The sequence below is a fragment of the Sturnira hondurensis genome, unplaced genomic scaffold (assembly GCF_014824575.4).
Source record: "Sturnira hondurensis isolate 20B ecotype Veracruz unplaced genomic scaffold, ASM1482457v3 Scaffold0022319, whole genome shotgun sequence".
Lineage (NCBI taxonomy): Eukaryota > Metazoa > Chordata > Mammalia > Chiroptera > Phyllostomidae > Sturnira > Sturnira hondurensis.
Genome location: NW_028094950.1, coordinates 2793540 through 2814960, shown reverse-complemented (window position 1 = coordinate 2814960; position 21421 = coordinate 2793540). Strand labels below are relative to the sequence as shown.

The following is a 21421-nucleotide window of genomic DNA, read 5'->3' as shown; positions in this document are numbered from 1 at the left end:
TCGTATCTTCAATAGCTTCCCTAGTGATTCAATGCTTTATCTGCAACTTTAACGTTTTAAGGCTTTGTAAGCAAATTAAAATTTTAGTTAACATACTACAGGAGTCCCTGAGTACTCACTGTCTCTTCCCACCCCACCTCACATACCTCCTCACTTAATCCTTGGTTTTAGGAGGGTTACTAAAACCTTAGCAACCCCCCTTACCTACACCGTGAGGAAACCACGGCTTCAAAGACACAACTGACAATGTAAAAGCTAATGAGCTTGGAACCTGGGCAGCCTAATTCCACCCACCACACTGATGTCCAAGAAAATTTGAACTAATGTTAATCGAGGCAGTTTCTTCAACTTCATTTGGTTGAAGTACAGGGTAACTCCACTTGGTTGAGTACCCTGGTAAAAAATCCAAAGGTTTGTATGCCTGGAACATCAAAGTGAGTTGTTCAGAGAACTTGGAGGTGACGGCGTTCAACAACTGCGCTCGTGTACAACCACGTACGGTTGTTCGGTGCCCAGTGTCAAGCGGCCCTCAGCCCCGATGTTGCGGGGGCAGCGAGGGTATTATTCCTCGTTCATGGGCACGTAACGTTGAGGCCCGGAGGGTGCACTTTGCCCAGGACCACACGGCCCACATTCCTCAGGGCCCAACCTCCTCCTTTGCTGGGGCAGGGCTCGAGGCCCCGGGCAGCCCTTCAGAAGCGAGCCTGGTGTGCCCCAGAACCCCTCTCCCTGGCCTTCCTAGACGAATTCACTGCGAGTCGTGGGCATGGGAACCCTGAGCTGCTGCGAAGTCCAGTCCTTTCGGTTAGGTCGGCACCGCAGGCCGTGAATGCTGCTCCTTCGTGGTTCCCTGCATTCCCCTACCTGCTCTGCCTTCACCTTCCTGAGAAGCCAGTCGTGGGGACAAACAGACCACCCAGGTCACTTGTCCTCAGGTTGCAAAGGGAGAGTGGGAGGATGTCACAGACTTCTCTTTGAGAGCCTTTTTCACCAGAAAATGGGTAAGTCAACAATTCCAGACGAGTTGACTTCAGCTCACAATAAAAACCAACCAAAATTAAATTAAAATTGAAGGTGAACAGTGTGTATGGTAAGAATTCCTTTTCTATTTAGTTTTCATATAATCTCCATTTTGGATGCTATCAAATTATCTGTGACTTTTATTTTACATGGTTACAGAAGGGACAGGAAACAATGTTAGCCTTACTTGTGAATTAGATTGTAGGTACCTTTACACATTCTCAATTCTTGAAATTCTTAACATCACTGAGGATTTAAAAATCTCACGACCCCACGGTAAGGTGGAAGGCAGGCCCTTAACTTAGATCTCGAACACACCCAAATCCACAAGCTTTGTAAATAAGGAGGTCAAACTAAACCCATGCCTCAACTCAGAACTGCTTTTCTTTAAACAACAGTCTCCTGAAGTGCATGCAGGTGCACGGAAGCAAATACCTACTGGTAAAGATAAGGGATTTGATTCAACACTCAAAAAACCCCTTGAAATCATGTTATTGATAAGGAAACAGCCCTAGCTTCTATTACACAGAAATATGTAATCACCCTATATAATTTAAGGATTAAACAGAAACCCTTAATCAAAAGGTAGGATTAATAGAGTAATCAATGGCCCCAGGCTAGTGTCCATGTGAGATAGTTTTGTTTTCCTTAAGTCAGAGTAAACTTGAATGGGCAACCTGAATTATAACTGAGGTACAAAGGGGTATTTATCTAGAGAAAAACACAAGACCAGGTTTATTTCATACAATGTTATTCACACAGTTTTCATTGTCTAATTTATACATAATATACAAAGAAGTGAAGGTAACATTATTTCATATGAACCAATAAGAGCCAGGACTTAGACACACTGGTCCAGAAACGATCCACGTCGAAAGGAGACGCTCAGGAGCAGCGCCTCACCGGTCCTGCCCAGTCTAGTCCCTTTCTTCTGAAATGCATTTCCAGGTTGTGACCGAAACCCCACGCCAACTGGTTAAAAGGGGAAATCAGAGATGGGCACTGAGAGTGGCAGGCCACGAAAGGTCTACAGTAACATGTCTTTATCTAGAATAGGCCCTACAGTATTGGGATGACCGGGCTGTCAACATCAGGACCCCGGACTCGGTTTCCCAATGTGCTCCCCTCTCCTCTAGCAAATTTGCAGATTCCTGCTGGTGCCAACAGAAGCTGAGGATTAAAGGAAAACCAGGAATTCAACTGTGTAAATCCAAGGAAGTCCCCACCAACCTTACACAAGGACAGCTTTGATCCTGAAGCCAGGAGCGGATTGATGCTGGGAACGAAAGTTTGACACAGGGCAAAGACACTCTGAGGTTGGCAAAAAAAAAAAAAAAAAAAAAAAAAAAAAAAAAAAGGCAGAGGCGGCGGGGAGAGAGCCTTCAAGTGGGGGAAGGCATTGCTTCTGAGACTGGGATGTGTTGAGGAACCAGTGTGACTGTGAGGAGTGACAGTGACAAGTGGCTGGATTTAATGGCCTCATCCTGGAATGTTGGGTTAAAAAAGGAGAGTAACTCAACATCAAATAGGAAAAAGTATGCCTGGCACCCCAAACTTTATGCCATTATTTTTAGGGTCGTGATATGAGCAGCTAAGTGATAAAATCTATATATTTAATATTGTGCTCAGAAGATCGCTTCTCTTCTGCAGATTCCTGACAAATCCCCTACATGTTCAATCTGAAGAGAAAACATGGGTCATCAGTTTTCAGCACTAAACGTAAGTGGGTCAACATAAATGTTTTATACAAAATACTGACTTCAACAAAATACAAAGCACTTTCTTTATCTTTCATTAACTGAATATACAAAGCAAGTTTTTTCCAAAATATTTTCATAGGCAAAGGATTAAAAACAATTTTAATTATACATATATGGTCACAATTTTGCCTTAAAAAGATTGTTGGGAAATGTACATAAGGCCGCTTGTAAATGTACATCATGTTACTGTTATGTCTTATGTCCAGAGAAAAAAATGTTATCATACAGATTTGCTCTTACTTGGGAGTAGGCTATCCAAAAATACAGTACTCTTCTGTACAAAGAAAAAAGTCACATCACATTTAATAAGATGGAAAAAGCATTGGCTCCATGGTAACCAAATATCTCAGTCCAATACTTTCTATTATGCATAATACCCTGACTTCTTGAAAGTGATCCAAATCCTAACATGTCTGTATTAACAGAGTCAATTATGTTATAAAACAAAATATTTCTCACAATAAAAAGAAAGGTGGGTCATACTTCTGAAACCATATAAAGATAAAAAACTTTTAAAAAATCACTCTTGATTGGGAGAAATAAATTTACATTATACAACATATAGGCCAGGTCAGAGAGGGCAGGGACGTAAATGTACACTAAAATGCAAAGGTATCCCAAAGAGATAAAACAAACTCCATTTACAGCAAGAAGGTTTACAAATGTACACCTGTACAACCAAGGAAAGCATCACTACTAAATTAGCAAGGTTTTTATAATAAACACTGAAACGAGATTTGCTTTCAAAGTGTAAACTTACCATCTATTACTACACACACAATGCATATATTTATAGGAAGCAAAAAAAGCTATCTGAATATGTAATCATGCTTAAATGCTGAGCTATCAAATTCACGGTTCAGTGGCCCCTTTTTCACCTCTATCTGGTTCCTACTTTATGAATCTACTATGAAAAAGCAAAATAAAGCTCAACACTTCCTCATCATGTCCATGTAATTCTATAAGCAAAACAATATACAAATCTCCACTTGCTCACCTCACACTGAACAGAAAAGTTAAAGTGGCGTTAACTCTCCGTCAGCACACTTCGCCGGGTCAAGTGTCACCATGATTGTTCTCCTACCTCGCACGACAACGACATCTGTAAGTGTGTACAATGCTTCTGTACACGCCAGAGACGTTTCAGGGCAGTATTTGTATTAAAATCTCATCCACTGCAAATGATGGACGTTCTCTCACTGCAAATCATTTAATTCTTGTCTTACTTGCTCAGTTTTATTTGCATGATAGTTTGTGAATTACCAAAATACAACTTAACTTTCTTTTTAAAATAATTAATAATATTTATGTAGTTGATTTTTAATCTGTTATAAAAAGCCCCACACAAAGGACAAAAAAGACTCTATCCCTATATACATCTCTACAAACCTGGTGTGCTACGGGGTCTGTAGACCTACCAGACTGCAAGCCAGTTTATTAAAAGAATACTGTACTTTTTCCTTTAAAAACTATTTTTGTGACTTTACAAGGTAAAAATTTACAAAATATGTGACAGCTTTTTTTCTCATACAGGTACATCATATACAGGCATTCTGTGCTTTGCCAGCAATCCAATCTGATAGGTCTTCACTCAGGGCGAAATATAATTTATAATTCACCACTCCCACCCCCCAAATATACACAAGAACCTTAAAAAATTTACAAATGGATGAGTAAAGTCAATAAATAGTTTTGCTTAAAAAAATTTTTTTGAAGGTTCATAGTTGAGTTGTGTTTTGATAATTCACAAATAAACGTTCTTTTCACACGGTCACATTCTGTCCGTTCCCTTCCCCCTTTACAGCATTCCGTTTGGCGGTCCTCCAATGGGCCCCAGGTCTGGGCTGTTTTTCAAATAATATTTTTCCAACTTGGCCAGTATATGCTTCCCGTAGGTGTACTTGCGCAAAGTAGTAATGTGAGGTCGAATCTGAAAAACACATAATCTGCTTAGGAATCTAAGTTATCTTAGTTTCTAATTTCTTAAAAAAGTGCCCCAAACCCAAGTAATTTAGAATAGTAATTGGAAATTTCAAATTCAAACCCAAAGAAAGCTGTTTACGAAAGCAGCTCTGTCCCATGCCGTGGGCCCAAACTTCTACTCTCACAGTTGTTCAGAGACTAAGCAAACCAGGATCCGTGAACTATTAACAGGCAGATAGCAGAGGGGCCGCCAGCACCACAGGACACTATAACCAGCCCATTATTAAAATCAATGTTTGACCCAAGTAATATGAGAAATCAAGCTGCATAAGATGGAGAAGGGAAAAATGTTAAAGGTAGATAAATACATGAGAAATGAATGTGGTTTTATTGAGATTACCTTGAGAACTGAATAAAAGGGTACACCATACCTACCTCTGCCAAAGTTACCCATTCATTTTAGATTTGTTCCCTAGCACAACACATATGAAAAAATTAAAGCCAAAGGAAATGAGATATGTAGCCTAAAGTCACACAAACTGAGTCAACTGCTTTAAGTGCTATAAAATGTATTTACCTTGTGCATGATTATCTTCCTCTGAGCAGGTTCAGCCATGTCAATCATTTTCTGGATCACGTAATTGGCGTACTGGTCCTTCATCATGGTGTATAAGGCACTGTGAGGACCATCATTCTGGCAGCAAACTTCATCAATCAGTAAAGCCCTCTCAGCACGGGAGGCATGAGTGACACACTTTTCTACTACATTGCTGAAAGTTAAAGTACAAACACAAAAAATTATACTGTGACTTTTTCTTTACAGCAAAATTTCTTTGGCTTTTGAAAGAACTTGCTCAACACAATAGAAGACAAAAGAATCAAGATGGGTTTCTTATAATTCCCTCCAATTACTTTTTGTGAAAAAATTTTATTTATTGATTTTGAGAGGGAGGGAGAGAGAAACAGAGACTTGCTGTTGCACGTCTCGATGCGTTCACTGGCTGATTCTTCCATGTGGGGACTGGGGAGGGGACCCGCAACCTTGATGCACTGGGACGCCGTTCTACCCAACTGAGCTGCCTGCGCCCCTGTCAGGACTCATCTCTACGAGTTACTTTTAAAGCAGAAACAAATACCATAGGAGAACTCATATTGGACTTCCACGAGTTTAATTATAGGCCTCTTAAAATTATAATTAAACTGTAATAAAAACTGTAACTTTTTAAAAGCAGAAACTAGGTCACTAATAAGGCCTGAGACTTTCACAAACAGGCACTAAATTAAATTTGCATTTACAGGTCTTAAGGACAAATAATTTTCTAACTACAGACTTCAAAAATAGAACATGTGGACAAACCAATTTGTTATGTAGATTCCTTAAGAATAAAAGCACTGTTCTATATATGCTTTTTGACTCTACTAAAGATTATATGCCAATGTTTCATTCTATATGCATAGCTTTGCTTGCTAATACAAGCCCCACAGAGTTGAGGGAACAGACCCAGAGAATTAGGAAACGCTGCAATACCTGGCGAATTTGTGTTGACTCAGGGCTAAGACCTTTCCTCTGATTTCGGAAACGATTTTGCTCTTGTCCTCAGGTCGACCATGCTCCAGTACGTGCTGAATAACATAATTGCCATACTGATCCTACACACAGACATTTAAAAATTATTTCCCGTAAGTTGTTCCTTATGAGTAATGATTATTCTTTAAAAAGATGTAGGGTTTTGTCTCGCTGTGTCTCTACAGTGTATTAACTTTTAAAAATCATTTCCAAAACACACCAGAACCATCTCCAAAACAACACACAAACATCTCCCAGTGTTCGGGAGGTCGCACCTGCACCAGCTGCTCCGTGTGTTGGTGCAGCTCCTCCAAGACCGGCAGGGTCTGCTCCGCGGTGCAGTGCTCTAGGATGCGCTGGATCACTCTGCAGCCGTAAGGATGAGTTGAGAGGACGAATACCTTAAAACAGTGGGAAGAACTAAATTTCCGTTCTCTGACATTCGGGGAAGATGTGTAACACAGACAGGTTTCTGATAACATGCTGAATTAGTTTAAGCCAGAGGGTGGGGAATTCACATTTAACATGACCACTACTACAGGGTGCTCAACTTAGGAGTTAACAGGTATTTGGATTAAAAGGCACCTAGGATGGAGGGCATGTAATAATGAGAAGAAATGTACTGTGGGGTGGAGACAAGTGCATACTGTAATTAGGAAGTATTAATTACTACATATCAGTGACTAATTAATATTTAGCATGTCTTTTATTGTACAGTTTTAAGTCTTCCTCCCTCCTCTCCCAAGGAATTTGGAAAATGTTGGGTTCATAATTCTAACAAAGGTTATCTTACTTCTTAAAGTAATATAATTAAATTCATATTTCTACTTCTCAGCTTCAAAAAAATAAAGCTGTAGACTTACTCTAAAAAGAGGCAGAAATGAACACACATTCACTATTTTGTCTCTTTTTGTTTGAAAAAGGTGTTAACACTCAAAATCTAAAACAGTAATAAATCCCTGAGAACTAGATGGAAGCCCCCCAAATCTTACTTGTCCTTTAAACGCATCAATGACGAACTGTAGGGACTGCGGCTGAACACATTCAATACACTTTTGTACGACATGATTCCCATTCTGATCTTTCACACATTTGAGTACATGGCCATCTAGCTCCTTCACCATTTCACTCTGCAGAAGAGAAGATGACAGTTAAATAACTGCCTAATCAAACAATGTAACAGAATTAAAAATACTGCAGTGAGAACAAAAATATATTCAAATTTCTATTTGTGATTTTTTTTTTACGCACTGATGTTTAAAATCCTGCCTCCAGAGTATAATCAGAAAAAAGCCAATGAAGGTGAAAATTACTAAAACATATTCCTAGATTATAACGTAAATGGTACTTGCTGAACTGCACTTTAGTGAGGGATTGGATATTCAAACTACTATCCTCACTGTGTACATCTTCCCTACCCTCATTATTCTCAGCTGACAACATAACTGATTCAGAACTTTTTCTGTACTTGGCATCACCCTCCCCCCAAATAATACTTTTTTTAATTTTCAAGATTTTATTTAATTACTTCTAGAGAGAGGGAAAGGGAGAGAAACAGCAAAGAGAGAGAGATACATCAATTAGTGTATTGCTTCTCACACACCCCCAACTAGGGTCCTGGCCCACAACCCAGGCATTGCCCTGGGACTGGAAATGGAACCAGAGACTTTTTGGTTAGCAGGTCAGCACTCAAGTCACTGAGCCACACCATGCAGGATCCAAATGATTCTTTTAAATGACTGCATGAGTCCCAATGCATGGAAAAGGGTAAGAAACTGAGCTCTTATGGGGTATGTGATTTTCCCATATTATCTCAATTATAGAAAGAAATTATTCTTGGACTTTTTTATTCTTCCTACAATTTGCTTCAACATGACTTTTATATATTATATTTAATACCTTTTTCAGAAACAGATTCTTGGGAGATTTTTTATAATCTTGTTTTTTTTTTAATCCTCACCCAAGACATTTTTTCCCCATTGCTTTTAGAGAGAGGAAGGGAGAGAAACAGGGATGTGACAGAAAAGCATCAACTGGGTTCCTTCCTGTGAGCACAAGCAACCTACCTATGTGCCCTGACCAGGAATTGAACCTGTGACCTTTAGGTTATGGACAATGCTGCAACCAACTGAGCAGGTGTGGACCTGCCAGGGCAAATCTTGGGAGATTTTAGATTTTTGCTAATTTAAGGGACAAAACGATGCCTTTCAACTGATTACTAATAAGGTTAAACATATTTTCATAGCAAATTTATTTACTAACTGCATACTTTTTAAAGCTGGTGCTTTGTTAAATACACATCTTATCCCTTTGGGATAAACATAGGTAGCCACACAACAATCGATGTGCCTTATCAGCACAATAGCGGAAAGTACTGTGAAGAAATGGAGTACACAACAGTGTGATAGTGTTCACATTTCAAATCTCTCTCACCCAAAGAACTCACCTACATTCTTGTATAATTACACAGGAGCCCTGCTGAGACAGAGCAGATGTGTGCTTATACATGAAATTACAGAATAAAATGTATTCAAGAATCCAGACAGACAACATAATACCATTATTCATGAACTGCTTCATCTAACACTCCTAAGTGTTTTGTATTTTCAAATATTAAAGAAATGTAATAGGTAGTTAAATTATCTATGCCAGTTTGAGACAGCAGAAAAGGTCTAAGCTTGACTACTTAATCAAATTTGTTCATTTTTCCCTATTGTGATATAACTCCAATTACTCAGGATTTCCTCCAGAGAAATGTTGTTTTCTCACAGATTTTCAATACTGTGACTAATGCATACACACACAACCCCAGCCATATATTCCTATTGCTTTTTAAAAAGATTTTACTTATTTTAGAGGGTGAAGGGACAAAGAAAGAGAATTAGAGAAACATCAATGTGAGAGTGACCGGGTACCTCTCGGCTGCCTCCTGCATGCCCCTAACTGGGGACCTGGCTTGCAACCCAGGCATGTGCCCTGACTGGGATTCAAACCAGCAACGTTTTGATTCACAGGCCAGCACTCAACCCACTGAGCCACACCAGCCAGGGCTGTTTTTATTGCTTTTAACTCTGAAATATACTTCATTGTGTGTATGTGGGTTGAGAGTCAAAGCTGATCTCTTTCTAAACTTACTAATTAAGAATGTATTTTTTAAAAATTTATTTATTTTTTAGAGAGGTGGGTTGGGAGGGAGGAAGAGAGAGAGAGAAATGTCTACTGGTTGCCTCTCACATGCTCCCAACAGGGAACATCTGGCCTGCAACCCAGGCATGTGCCCGGTCCGGGATTCGAACCAGTGACCTTCAAGTTTGTTGGCCAGAGCTCAATCCACTGAGCCACATTAGCCAGGGCAAGAATATCTTTTAATAAAAGACTTACTTTCTTATCCTTATTATGTTTCATTGTATTACTTAACCCAGACATGTACAAAACAGTATCTGGGGTTATGAATATCATTTTAATAATCTGTTTATCTCAACTGAGAACCACATAATTAGTGATGCTTCAGTTTAAAAATTTAGCACATCAGCATTTATTTTCACCCTTCTCTCCTTAATATTATCAATTTAAAAAATTTAAAACTTTATTTTCATCAGTTAAAAAAATTCCTACAAGTATATAATTCACATTGCATTAATCCCTTAAAATATTTAGCGTTTCCAAGGACAGAGTATATTTCCCATTTAATTTATATGTATTTTCTTTTCTCTCTCTTAAAGAACTGTCTTATTAAAAAAATTCTTAGGTTATTTTTCCTGTTGAGATTTTTATAAACTTTATATATAGAAATATATAATTGCTTTTTAAAATTTCATTCTTATGAAAGAAATGTAAGTATAATCCCAATAAACACTGAAAACAGTAAAATGTATTTCCAACATGATGGGAAATCAAAAAAGCATATTTATTTGTTTTAAAACCCGTAATTTAGCCCTTTCCTTGCCAAGTCGTAAATACTCAAATATCTTCACTTAGAGATGAAAAAATGAAGAGTGAAGACTGAACAAAGATCTGTTCTATAACTTTTAATTAATAATTTACTGTTTGAGAGAGATTTAAAAAACCTTTTTTGTCTAACTGTGGAAACATTTAATATTTCACCCCAAGGTTATTGTGAGATAAAAAAGAATAAAGTAGTACAAAAATTTTGTCTTAACTTACAATTACCTGCTGGTCAGATGCAATAGACTCTAATGCTTTCTGAATAACACGGCAGCCATACATCTGCAAGGCTAAGGGTAGAACGTGACCACGAATACGAGTAGCCAGGGCTAATTTTTGATCCAAACTCCCAAACTGACAGAGGAGAAAATAATATTACTAAAAAGTGACCATATTAACTTCGTTAAACTTGAATAACCCCCCGTTTGCAGTCTATTGAATCAAATTTTAAAATATCACATTTGGGAACTATGCAGGAAGGAGGCATTTAGGTAAAAGCTAATTAAAGCAAATCCACAAATGCTTAAAATGATCACGTGTTCCTACCTTTGGGGTCCAGTCACATCATCAAAAATTTCCTTGTTACTAACATATGTCTTCACTTTTCATTTCAAACAAACCACTCCCATCTTTATTGTAATGAATCTGAGCCATACATTCAGATAATTCTCAACCACATTTTGGCATAAATTATATAACACAGATGTTTAATTATAGATTATTAGGTCAATTGCAAAAAAAAAAAAAAAGACACCTACAAAATCCAAATAAAGACTACATCGTTATGCACTGCTTCACCTAAGACTTACTCTCAATGCTATTTTCAGATATTAATCAGGATTAATATCAACCTACCCTGTTAATGTAGGCCCATGTTTTTAANCAATTGCAAAAAAAAAAAAAAAAGACACCTACAAAATCCAAATAAAGACTACATCGTTATGCACTGCTTCACCTAAGACTTACTCTCAATGCTATTTTCAGATATTAATCAGGATTAATATCAACCTACCCTGTTAATGTAGGCCCATGTTTTTAATAGCATTTTGTGATTCATAAGGTGCGTAAATGTTGAATCACTGTTGTGTGGTACATCTGAAACTAATATTGCACGTGAATACTTTAATAAAAAACTCCTTGTGATAAACTGTAGGGTCTGGCAGAAATAACACCACAGAGTGTGGTTGGTAGGGTACATGAATGTCTAGCACGAGACAGACAGTAATTTGAACATTTCCCCTAAAATGTCATATGGTATGCTTAAGTGTGACTGTTATGTTACAGAATTACATGCTCACGATTTTGTAATAAAACTTTTATGTAACAAAAGAGGGGCATTATTTGTGTTAGACCCTATACATAACGTCACTTTAACCATTTTGAAGTGTGTAATTCCGTGGCATTAATTATATTCACACTGTCGTACAACCACCAACCACAGTCTGTTGCTAATGTTTTTTCTGCTCCAACAGAAACGCTGTGCATTGAGCAGTAATGCTGTGCCGCCCCACCCCTGCCCCTAGCACACCGCGCTCTGCGTCTCTGTGAGTTTGCGTGTTCCAGATTATTTCACACAGACGGAACCCTACAATGTCCTTATGCATCTGGCTTATTTTACGTATGCTTCATGTATTACGTTGTAGTATATATCAGAACACCATTCCTTTTTATGGCCAAATAATATTCTATTGTGTATATATACCATATGTTGTTTATTCATTTATCTGTTGGACATCTGGGTTGTTTCTACCTTTTGGCTACCCTGTATAATGCTGAAAATGAACATTTTTGCATTTCAGTCTGTTTTTAATTCTTTTGTATATATATAGGGTGGGACAAAAGTAGGCGTATAGTTGTTCACATGGAATACCATAATAACAGTGTAAGAATAAACTGTGTTTCTATACTCACAACAGTGAACTGACTCTGCCCTGCCCTGTCCATACCCAGGGGTGAACCTGCCGTGCTGCACAGTAACTTTGTGTTCAGTTTTTGAGGAACTGCCAAACTCTTTCTATATATAGCAGCCGACACATTTTACGTTCCCCACCAGCAAAGCACCAGGGTTCCAACTTCTTCACATCTCTGACATTTATTTTACATTTTATTTGTATTGCAGTCATCCTAATAGATGTAAAGTGAAATCTCACTGTGGTTTTGACTTGCATTTCCCTAATAACCATGGATGTTGGGCTTCTTTTCATGTGCTTATTGGCCATTTATAGATCTTCTACGGAAAAACATCTATTCAAGTCCTTTGTCCACTTTTTAACTGGGTTGTCTATTTGAGTTTTGGTTGTTCTTTAAATATTGGGAATATAATACTTGTATTTAATATGATTTGCAAAGATTTCCACCAAAGCTCATAAATTTTTATGTAACAGTGACTCTTACCCAACTTCCAGAGTTTTTCTAAGCATTAAAAGCATATACTTGGATAGACAGGGAATACACGCACATATTGGTGCTCACCTCAAAAAACTTTTGTATAACATAGTTGCCAAAAACGTCCGTCATTAACTGGTACGCTGCTTGCAGAATCTCATTAAAGACCATCTGTCGCTCAGCTGGAGTAGCTCTCTCCAGTTTCTGCTGTATGAACCTATGTGGGAAGAATTTTCAACGTTATGCCAGTACACCGAAAACAAGCTTCTGCGAAATCTCCCTGACCCGAGTGCAGAACACCTCCAACCCACACAAACACAATTATTTCCAGAAAGAGCTTTAACACATTCTTTACTGTGGACAGCTAACATAAAAAGAAAAGAACCAAAGTTATGAAACATTTCTTTTGTAATATATTAACTTAAAAACTACTATTTACAATGGCAAAAAATATGGCTATAAAGATATTTAATCTTTCTTCTTAGTTCCAACTGCATTATAATCAATGAAAAAGAAAAATTACAAACATTTTTACTGGTTAGTCATGTATTTTTTCATAATATACATATAATATTACTATATCTTTTTACAACATAATTTTAAAAAACCCTTAGAAATAAAGTTCATCAACACAACTGAATTCCTTGTAAGCTAGCCTTCTCTCTCTCTCTCCCCCTCCCTCCCTCCCTCCCTCCTTTCTTTCCTTTTCCTTTCCTTTATGCATTTTAAGCTAGCCCTTTTGAGTGACACAAGGTTCATTTGCTACTCTTAAAGAACTTTCAACCATAGGGAGATAAAATTTGTATGCAGCTATCTATCAATAACTTTTTAAAAAAAGCTCAGGTTTACCTTAAAAATGCAAAAAAGAGAAAGCATCTCAAATTTGATAAATATTAGAATTCTACTCTTTTCCTTCCCATGCTGTATCTTGAAAACACAAGTTCAAGCTTTACAGTACATGTATTTAATGTATAAAGGTGCCAAATATTTCTGTAACAAATGTTAAGGCACACTGAATACAAATCTATAAAAGAACACAAAAGCACTGAACTGATTTTTAACTTTTTTTTAAAGACAATGTATACATCAGGGATGCTTAAGTCCACAAACTCAATTCAGAATACTTAAAAATGTTAAATGTATTCAGAGTTAATGTAATAAAAAATAATCCAATAAAAAGGCATAAAAAGGCACTGCTATATATTTTAATTATAAAAAGTTATCATCAGCTCTGCCTGGTGTGGCTCAGTGAAATGAGATTGAGCATGGGCCTGCAGACACAAAGGTTGCTGGTTCGAGTCCCAGTTAGGGCACATGCCTGTGTTGTAGGCTAGGTCCCTGGGGCTGGGGGCATGTGAGAGGCAATGGATCAGTGTTTCTCTCACACATCAATATTTTTCTCCCGCTCCCCTCTAAAAATAAATAAATATTGTTTAAAATTCTCATTATAGAACACTGGAAAATGTTAATAAATTTAAACCTGTATTTTTATCATTTATCCTAATATAAAAGACAATATATAATCCATACTAGGAATTTATTTTTTAAAAGCTTCAAACTTTCATGCAGATCAAATGATTCTAGTCAAGGAAATTTAGGTTTTTACAAGGTAGCAATTTTCAAAACAAAAAACCCAGTGGAAAGTATCAGAAAGCACTATTACTTACCTAGAACCATGTTGGTCTTGAGAAAACTCAACTATGTGTCCAATCAAGTCTCTAAGTTGAAGGTTTGGGAAGCGGTTATTTCGGAAGTCTTCCAATAGTCTGCTCCGGCCGGAAGGCATGATATCAGACCTACTGTACCGAAGCCGGGAAGGAGGGAAGAGCTGGCTGCTGGAGCTAAACAGACTAGAAGTGCCCGAAGCACTGCGGTACTTCGCTTCTGCTCCAGGCGCCGCAGAGACATAGCGACCACTACCATTGGTCAGTCCTCCTACAACAAAGCATTCGTGGTCAGCAAATGGTTTTGACAGTCACTTCTCAAATCAAAGGTACTTAAACTGAAAATCTGATCAGTGAAGAAATATCCACCCCCCCCCAATTCTTATATATTATAACAGGAAATTAAAACTGAAGGGGTATCTCACATTCACTTAATGTGTGCGGCTATGTGATATGGGGGGGGAGAGACTAGAACACATGAGAAAGGTCTATTTGTTCTCGGCAGCTTAGTCTACAGCGTACTTGTAACATCTGAAATCATACACAAAACCTGTATTTATCCTTGGGAGTTCGGTCTAAAACATGGTCACAACAACTAACGCCACACATACTAGTACCGATGCCAGGATACTGAAACCGCCACCAAAACTGTAGTCCCATTAACAAGCACGTTACAAATGACTAGCCAACTCAGGTTTTAAGCCACTGAAACGGAGTTTGACTAAAATTTACTCCCAGTGTTAATGGAACACTGAAGGCTAATCTGTACTTTTTGAAATATATTTAAAAGTGCATTAAGTCATATATACTTGTATACTAAAAAATAATTTCTTACTTAACATACTGATTAGCTTTTGAAGTTAACTGCCCCCACAATACTACACAGGAAGTTCAAATGACACACTATTTTAAAATATTTTATTTATTTAAAAATAGTCTCCATAAGATACTACTTACAGATAAGAAATTATAGTAATAAATAGCATTTATTGTTCCTAGAGCTTGAATACCAATCATTTCAGACAATGACTGAAAATCCTCTTTAACCTACATCCCATTCCAAAGAATAAGGCCAGTCAATAGAAACAAAAAGAAATATAAGCAGGAATTGTTCTTATTACAAATGACGATTTAAAAGTACTTGACAGTGTCCTTTTAAAAAAGAAAATGTATAGAAAATCGCAAAACGCAGAGGTAGCAGGTCAGACGAACAGAGCCTACTGCCAGCTGTATGCTGCTGCGCTCCATGTCTATCTAGAGCAGTGCTGTGCACACACACTGTCCAGGCCACCGGGTTAAAGAGGGTACCAAGGACACATTGTCGGTGCAAATTTATGCAGAGGCATTAAAGGCCAAAAAGAGTTAAAAGGACAAGGAGCAGTAAAACTGTTATAATCCCGGAGTGAACTTGGTTAGAATATCCCTCTTTTACTTGCAGTCCTCACTGCCCTAGCTTTATTCTTCTTCATTCAATTTCCCATCATCCTTTACACACACACACACACACACACACACACACACACCCCCTTTACATATATTTATATATATACATTTTATTTGATCCCCAGCCCTCTACAATGTTAAGTGCCATAAAATTACATTCACCTACATGCTAGAAACCTCGTCCCTAACACATGTCTGACAGACAGGTACACAACAAATACTCAAGAGTATTTTATACATCAACTGCTTAAGGGCTAGTTCTATATCTTTCCCTAAAAGTGTATAATTTAACAGTCCTTTTATACACCAAAACCACAAACATCAAGTTCTCACATTTATTCCAGTTCTACATAACTGATATATGAAATATCTAAAAAGTGAAAGAATTCAGTGTCTTAACACTTGTCTCAATTTGCTATTATCCCTTCTGGCCTGCTATTCTTATTTCTATTTATGTAGTTCCACTCACTGGTCACAACAATAACTGATCACTAGCCCATCCCAGTCTCTACCAATCCTCTAACCTTTCAGCAGGAAAAGGGGCTGTAATGATCATTCCAGTATTTGCTATAATTACATTTCCCCCCCGAAGGGCCACTCGATGCACCCACACTAAGACCTGCAGCGCCCTCCCTCCGTCTCCTTCGGCCTAGTTTCCGCGTCATCACCCCAAACGTGTTTCTTACACAGCACTCTGAGCACGTGGCACCGTTACTGTCTACCCTGGCCCCTCTTCTGACCATCTCCGCATTGCTGCTTACCATTCCCTCAAACGTAAAGCCTTGTTTTCTCCTGATCCTTGACGCACTGGAGATTTTCAATACCAGATTCAAAATACATGCCTCAGAAAATACCGTTAAACTGCCGTGGGTTTCAAAAAAATCTCAAAATTTCACTTCCAGAAGACTAAACTTTCACTTATAAAACTAAAAAAAAAAGTTGCTCAGGGCAGGATATCTTCCTGTCATTACAAAATGACAAACATTTAAAACCCAATTTGTAATATACAGTAGACACTTTAACTTTGGTTTTCTAAACAATGAAAGCATGTCGTCCAAAATCTATTTGAGATTGAGGGACATTCTGCAAAACAAATGATCTGTAATCTTCAAAAATACTGAGGTCACTTGATAGTACTATATTATTGTCAATTTCCTCAGCCCCCTTTGATACTTGTCGTTATATTTGTAAAAACATCCTTATTTTTAGGAAAATACACTGATGTATTTATAAGGGATAGTATGTCTGCAACTTCCTTTCATAAATATAAGGGGAGAGGGAGATGCAGCGGGAAAGAGAGAAAAAGTGATAAAGTAATTGTGAGAAAATAACATTTGGTGGAGAACATGCTGAAATTTTCTTGTATTATTGTTACAACTTTCCCATAAATCTGAAATCACTCTAAAATTTGTTAAAAACACACAAACAGGTAGTCTATATTCATAGCACTGTTACTGGTATTCTAAAAGATGTGCCCTGTACTGAATGTGTTAAAAAGAATTAACAATCCCTTCAATTCATCACTAACATTCCTGTCATTTACCATTTCTTAATTACTATCTGAGATGAGTGTATGGGACATGCAGATCTGCACTATAATTTCATAGATGAAGTCATTAAGGTCCAAAGTGATATGATGTGACTTGTAGCTAGACAACCAGGACTGTAAGACAAAAAGATAAAACTTTTCAAAGGACAATACTGGACACACCTCTGTCCCGAGTCTTTGGCATCTCTTTTTAAAACAGGTTTTATGTACTCAACATAATCACTTTCTTTACCTACTTTACAAAGCCCATTTAATTAATATTCAAAACTGATACTACACACAGACCCCGAGGATCCATGGCATGCATGATTTTGTTGAAAAACAAAAAGCAGCCCTGGCTGGTGTGGCTCGGTGGGTTGAGTGCGGGTCCGTGAGCCTAAAGGCCACTGGTTCGATTTCTGGTCAGGGCACATGCCTGGTTGTGGGGAGTGGCCAATCAGTATTTCCCTCCCTCCTCCTCTCTCTAAAAATGAATATAGTCTTAAAACAAAAACAAAAGCAAACAACCTAATCTGTGAACCTAATTCAACCTAAGTGTCTACTTACTAATACGGTCTTGTTGTCTTCCTGCACACAATTAGTTTCTAAAAACTAATGGTATTAGCTACCACTTACTGACCATTCTCTACTGGGCACTGGGAGAGTGAACTCTGCATAAAATGCTGTGCTGTGCTGAAGTACATCCCCTTGAGAGTCTTTGTCTGAAGCCACGCAGCTATGGAAATTGCCACAGCAGTCCTAGGAAACTAATAGAGATTTTGATACTAAGAATGGGGTGCTACTATAACAAACATCTAAAAATGTAGAAATGTCTCTGGAATTGGGTGACGAGTAGAGCTTAGAAGCATCCTGAGGCATGTAACAGAAAAGGCCCAGGCTGCCTTGAAGAGATGTTTGGTAGAAATTCTGGTCAGGGCTCACCAAGCAATTCTGGTGAGGCCTCAGACAGGTTTGAGGAACACAATACAGTAAGTTTCTATCATTGTGGAGAATAAGTACATAATCATCAACGATGTTGGCAGAAACAGGAATGAATGCTAAAAATTCTACAAGTAAAATCTCAGAAGAAAATGAGAACATGTTAAAGGAAATGGGAGGAAAGACGATCCTTGTTATAAAGTGGCAGAAAGTTTCCTGAAATGTGTTATGCTGGGTTTATTAGCAGAACTTGTACAGGATGAACTTAGATATTCAGCTGAGATTCCCAAGATTTTGGAAAAAGTATTAAAAGTGTGGCCCGGTTTCTTCCTCCTAGTTACTTATGATAAATTAAGATTCAAGAGTTTGAAGAAAGAATTGTTTATGGGGGTGGGCGGGGGGGTAGAACCCAACACCTGAAGATGTGAACAAGTCTTAGATTATTCAGACAGAGTGCTGAGGGAGCAGAGCCCATGCGTTTGACCAGAAATCCCCCTGACATGAGTGAAAGACCAAGGGTATTTTTAAGGATTTCTTATCAGCAGCAGCACTGCCATCCTGAACTGAAAGGAACAGAGATGAGACAAAATAAAGAATGACTCTGAGGGCAGAGTCAAACCTACAGAGGCCAGAACATCTAGCCACAGGTGATTATTCTCAAGCCCTGAAACTAAATGGAATTTGCCCTGCTGGGTTTTCAGACTTGCTCAGGACTAGTAACCCCTTTATTGCTTCCACTGTCTCCCTTTTGGAATGGGAACGTCTTTCCTGTGCCTGTCCTACTACTGAATTTTGGAAGCAGATGACTTATTTTCTAGGTTTCATGGACCCACAGGTACAGAAATTTGGATCCAGGCCAAACCACATCCAGAGTCTCACCTGATTTAGATGAGATTTGGGACTTTGGGTTGATACTAGAATAGGTTGACTCTTGGGGATGCTTAGATGAGGGAATAAATGTATTTTGCATATGGGCCAAAATATAAACTTTGGGGGACCAGAGGGAAATGGTACTGAGCTGAACTGTGTTTCCACTGTCTCCACAAAAGATATGGGTAAATCTTAACTCTTGTTGGTGAACATTTTGTGAATTTGGCTTTATTTGGAAACAGGGTTTTTGCAGATGCAATCAAGCTAAAGTGAGGTCATACTGGATTAGGCTGGGCTCTGACCTAAAGACTGGTGTCCTCGTAAGAGGAGGAAAATCAGGACAGAGACACACAGGAAGAACCTCACGTACTAGTGGAGGCAGAGACTGGAGTGACGTTATCTACAAGCCAACGACTGCCAAGTGTTGCCACCAACCACCAGAAGCCGGGAAGAGGCAAGGGGAATTGTCCTCTACAACCTTCAAGGGGAAAAGGGTCCTGATCAACACCTTGGTAAGACTTCTAGCCCTCAGAACTGTGAGACAATAAATCTGTTGTTTTAAACAACCTAGTTTTAATACTTTGTTAAAGCAGCACTGGAAAACTCATAAATATGTCTATTCCCTTAATGCCCTATGTGACAAAAAGATCTCCATTTCACTCATGCCCAAACAGACTTAGAGAAACTAAAATACTTTATTCAAGGATGCAGAGCTAACAATTAGGCTAAAGGCTTTTTCTTTTTACTATTATGTCTGAATAATTTGCTTAAAGCTTATACTCTATCACAAAGAACATTTTTAATGACATATGCTATGTTTAAAATCTGAGATATGGCCCTGGCTGGTGCAGTTCAGTGGACTGAGCACAGACTGCGAACCAGAGGGTTGCCAGTTTGATTACCAGTCAGGGCACATGCCTGGGTTGTGGGGCCAGGTCCCCAGTACAGGGCATGCAAGAGGCAACCACACACTGGTATTTCTCTTCCTCTCTTTCTCTTCCCCCTCTATAAAAACAAATAAATAAAGCCTTTTAAAAAATCTGGGATATGCTTGAGCTTCCATGGGTAACAAACCACATTAAACAGTTCTAATTATTATTAACTACATATGTGTTATATAGAGACACAAAAATTTGATCGGGGAAAGAATGAGGCTTCAGTGAGTTTAAAAACCAAAGCAATTTTAGTTAAAATTATGATCTTCCAAATGACTTTAATGGAAGACTAATATAAAAAGCAAAAAACATAAATATGTCCAATGTGCTACCTTGAATTTGTACATTTTATGACAGTATGTAAGCAAACAACATTAGATGCAAACTACAACAAAGTTTCTACTTCTATTGCTTGTTAAATAATCTTACCTTTTAGCTTCTAGTGCCTAAACTTCTTAAACATATAAAAGAAAGGGGGAGACCATCTGTACAAAAGATATTTACTACTCTTCCCTCATTCATCAAAGAGCAGTTAAATAGACTGAATTGTTAACATATGAACGATATAGTCTTCAGACTAGTATTTCTATGACCATATCATTTTCTACTATTCATCAGAAGAGACTAGTTTTTGTATGGTTTAAAAAATTGCCTGAATCTTTTATCTTTAGTGAAAAGTAATTATCTCTGCAATTGGTGAACATGAGGACAACTCTAAGATCTAACCCCAAATAGAACAAGCGGGGGGCTGAACTCCATGGGCCGTCTAACATGCACAAGTGAGCAGAAGTACTTCCATACACCTATCAAACCATCCTCTCAGGTCGGTCCTGAATTCCTTCCTTTGGTCAATATCTTCGGGGTCAGTGAACAGATCAGGCTAATAGCTGCATTTCCTTTTGAACTTTCCTGTTGAGATTTTGCAGCCAGTAGCCCTTCCTGATTGGGGTGAAGGGAAATTGCAGGGCTAGGATTTTCCTCTAAAATCATGATCACTAAGGATTTCTGCAATCCTAAGACTTGTCTAATAAATTATGAAAATTGGGGAGAATAATTCTGATCCTGGACAAACATTACAGGCACATTCATTTTTTTCTCTTGATGGGTTTCCTATGATAGTGGGAAAAGGGCTGAGTTGGGAAGGTAACGTGACAGCAGCATTTACCCAGAAAAACAACCCATCCCCAAATCCCAGAACAAATCATGCACGTGCTGCAAAAACAGAAACTCCACAAGTGGCTGTCAATAAACTTTTCAAAGTACAGTACTCTAAATAGAGAGTGACCTTAACATAGTGATCAAGAACATGCTGACTGGTGACAGTCAGATAATGCTTTGATGCAGAAATCTATGAAGGGTATCAAACAATTTTTTAGACAAGAACGTAGATCTCTTCATCATCATAACTGAATCATCAAAAAACAAAAGAAAAAAACCACTCA

At 38.1% G+C, this 21421-nt stretch overlaps 1 protein-coding gene across 6 annotated transcripts in view; it reads right to left on the bottom strand.

Annotated features, from left to right (window-relative positions):
- Positions 1 to 1732: 1732 nt before the first annotated feature.
- PUM2 (pumilio RNA binding family member 2) overlaps positions 1733 to 21421 on the bottom strand; it is a 91978-nt gene continuing 72289 nt past the window's right edge. For 4 of the 6 annotated variants that reach the window (XM_037035479.1, XM_037035482.1, XM_037035484.1 and 1 more), the window contains 8 exons: positions 14268 to 14535; positions 12688 to 12817; positions 10435 to 10569; positions 7263 to 7400; positions 6546 to 6671; positions 6232 to 6353; positions 5281 to 5473; positions 1733 to 4710 (listed from right to left, as the gene is read on the bottom strand). In XM_037035479.1, the coding sequence (XP_036891374.1) occupies positions 4579 to 4710; positions 5281 to 5473; positions 6232 to 6353; positions 6546 to 6671; positions 7263 to 7400; positions 10435 to 10569; positions 12688 to 12817; positions 14268 to 14535 (1244 nt within the window). In that variant the 3' untranslated portion in view covers positions 1733 to 4578. The remainder of the gene's footprint in view (positions 4711 to 5280; positions 5474 to 6231; positions 6354 to 6545; positions 6672 to 7262; positions 7401 to 10434; positions 10570 to 12687; positions 12818 to 14267; positions 14536 to 21421) is intronic. The other 2 variants (XM_037035480.1, XM_037035483.1) reach the window with 1 other exon arrangement.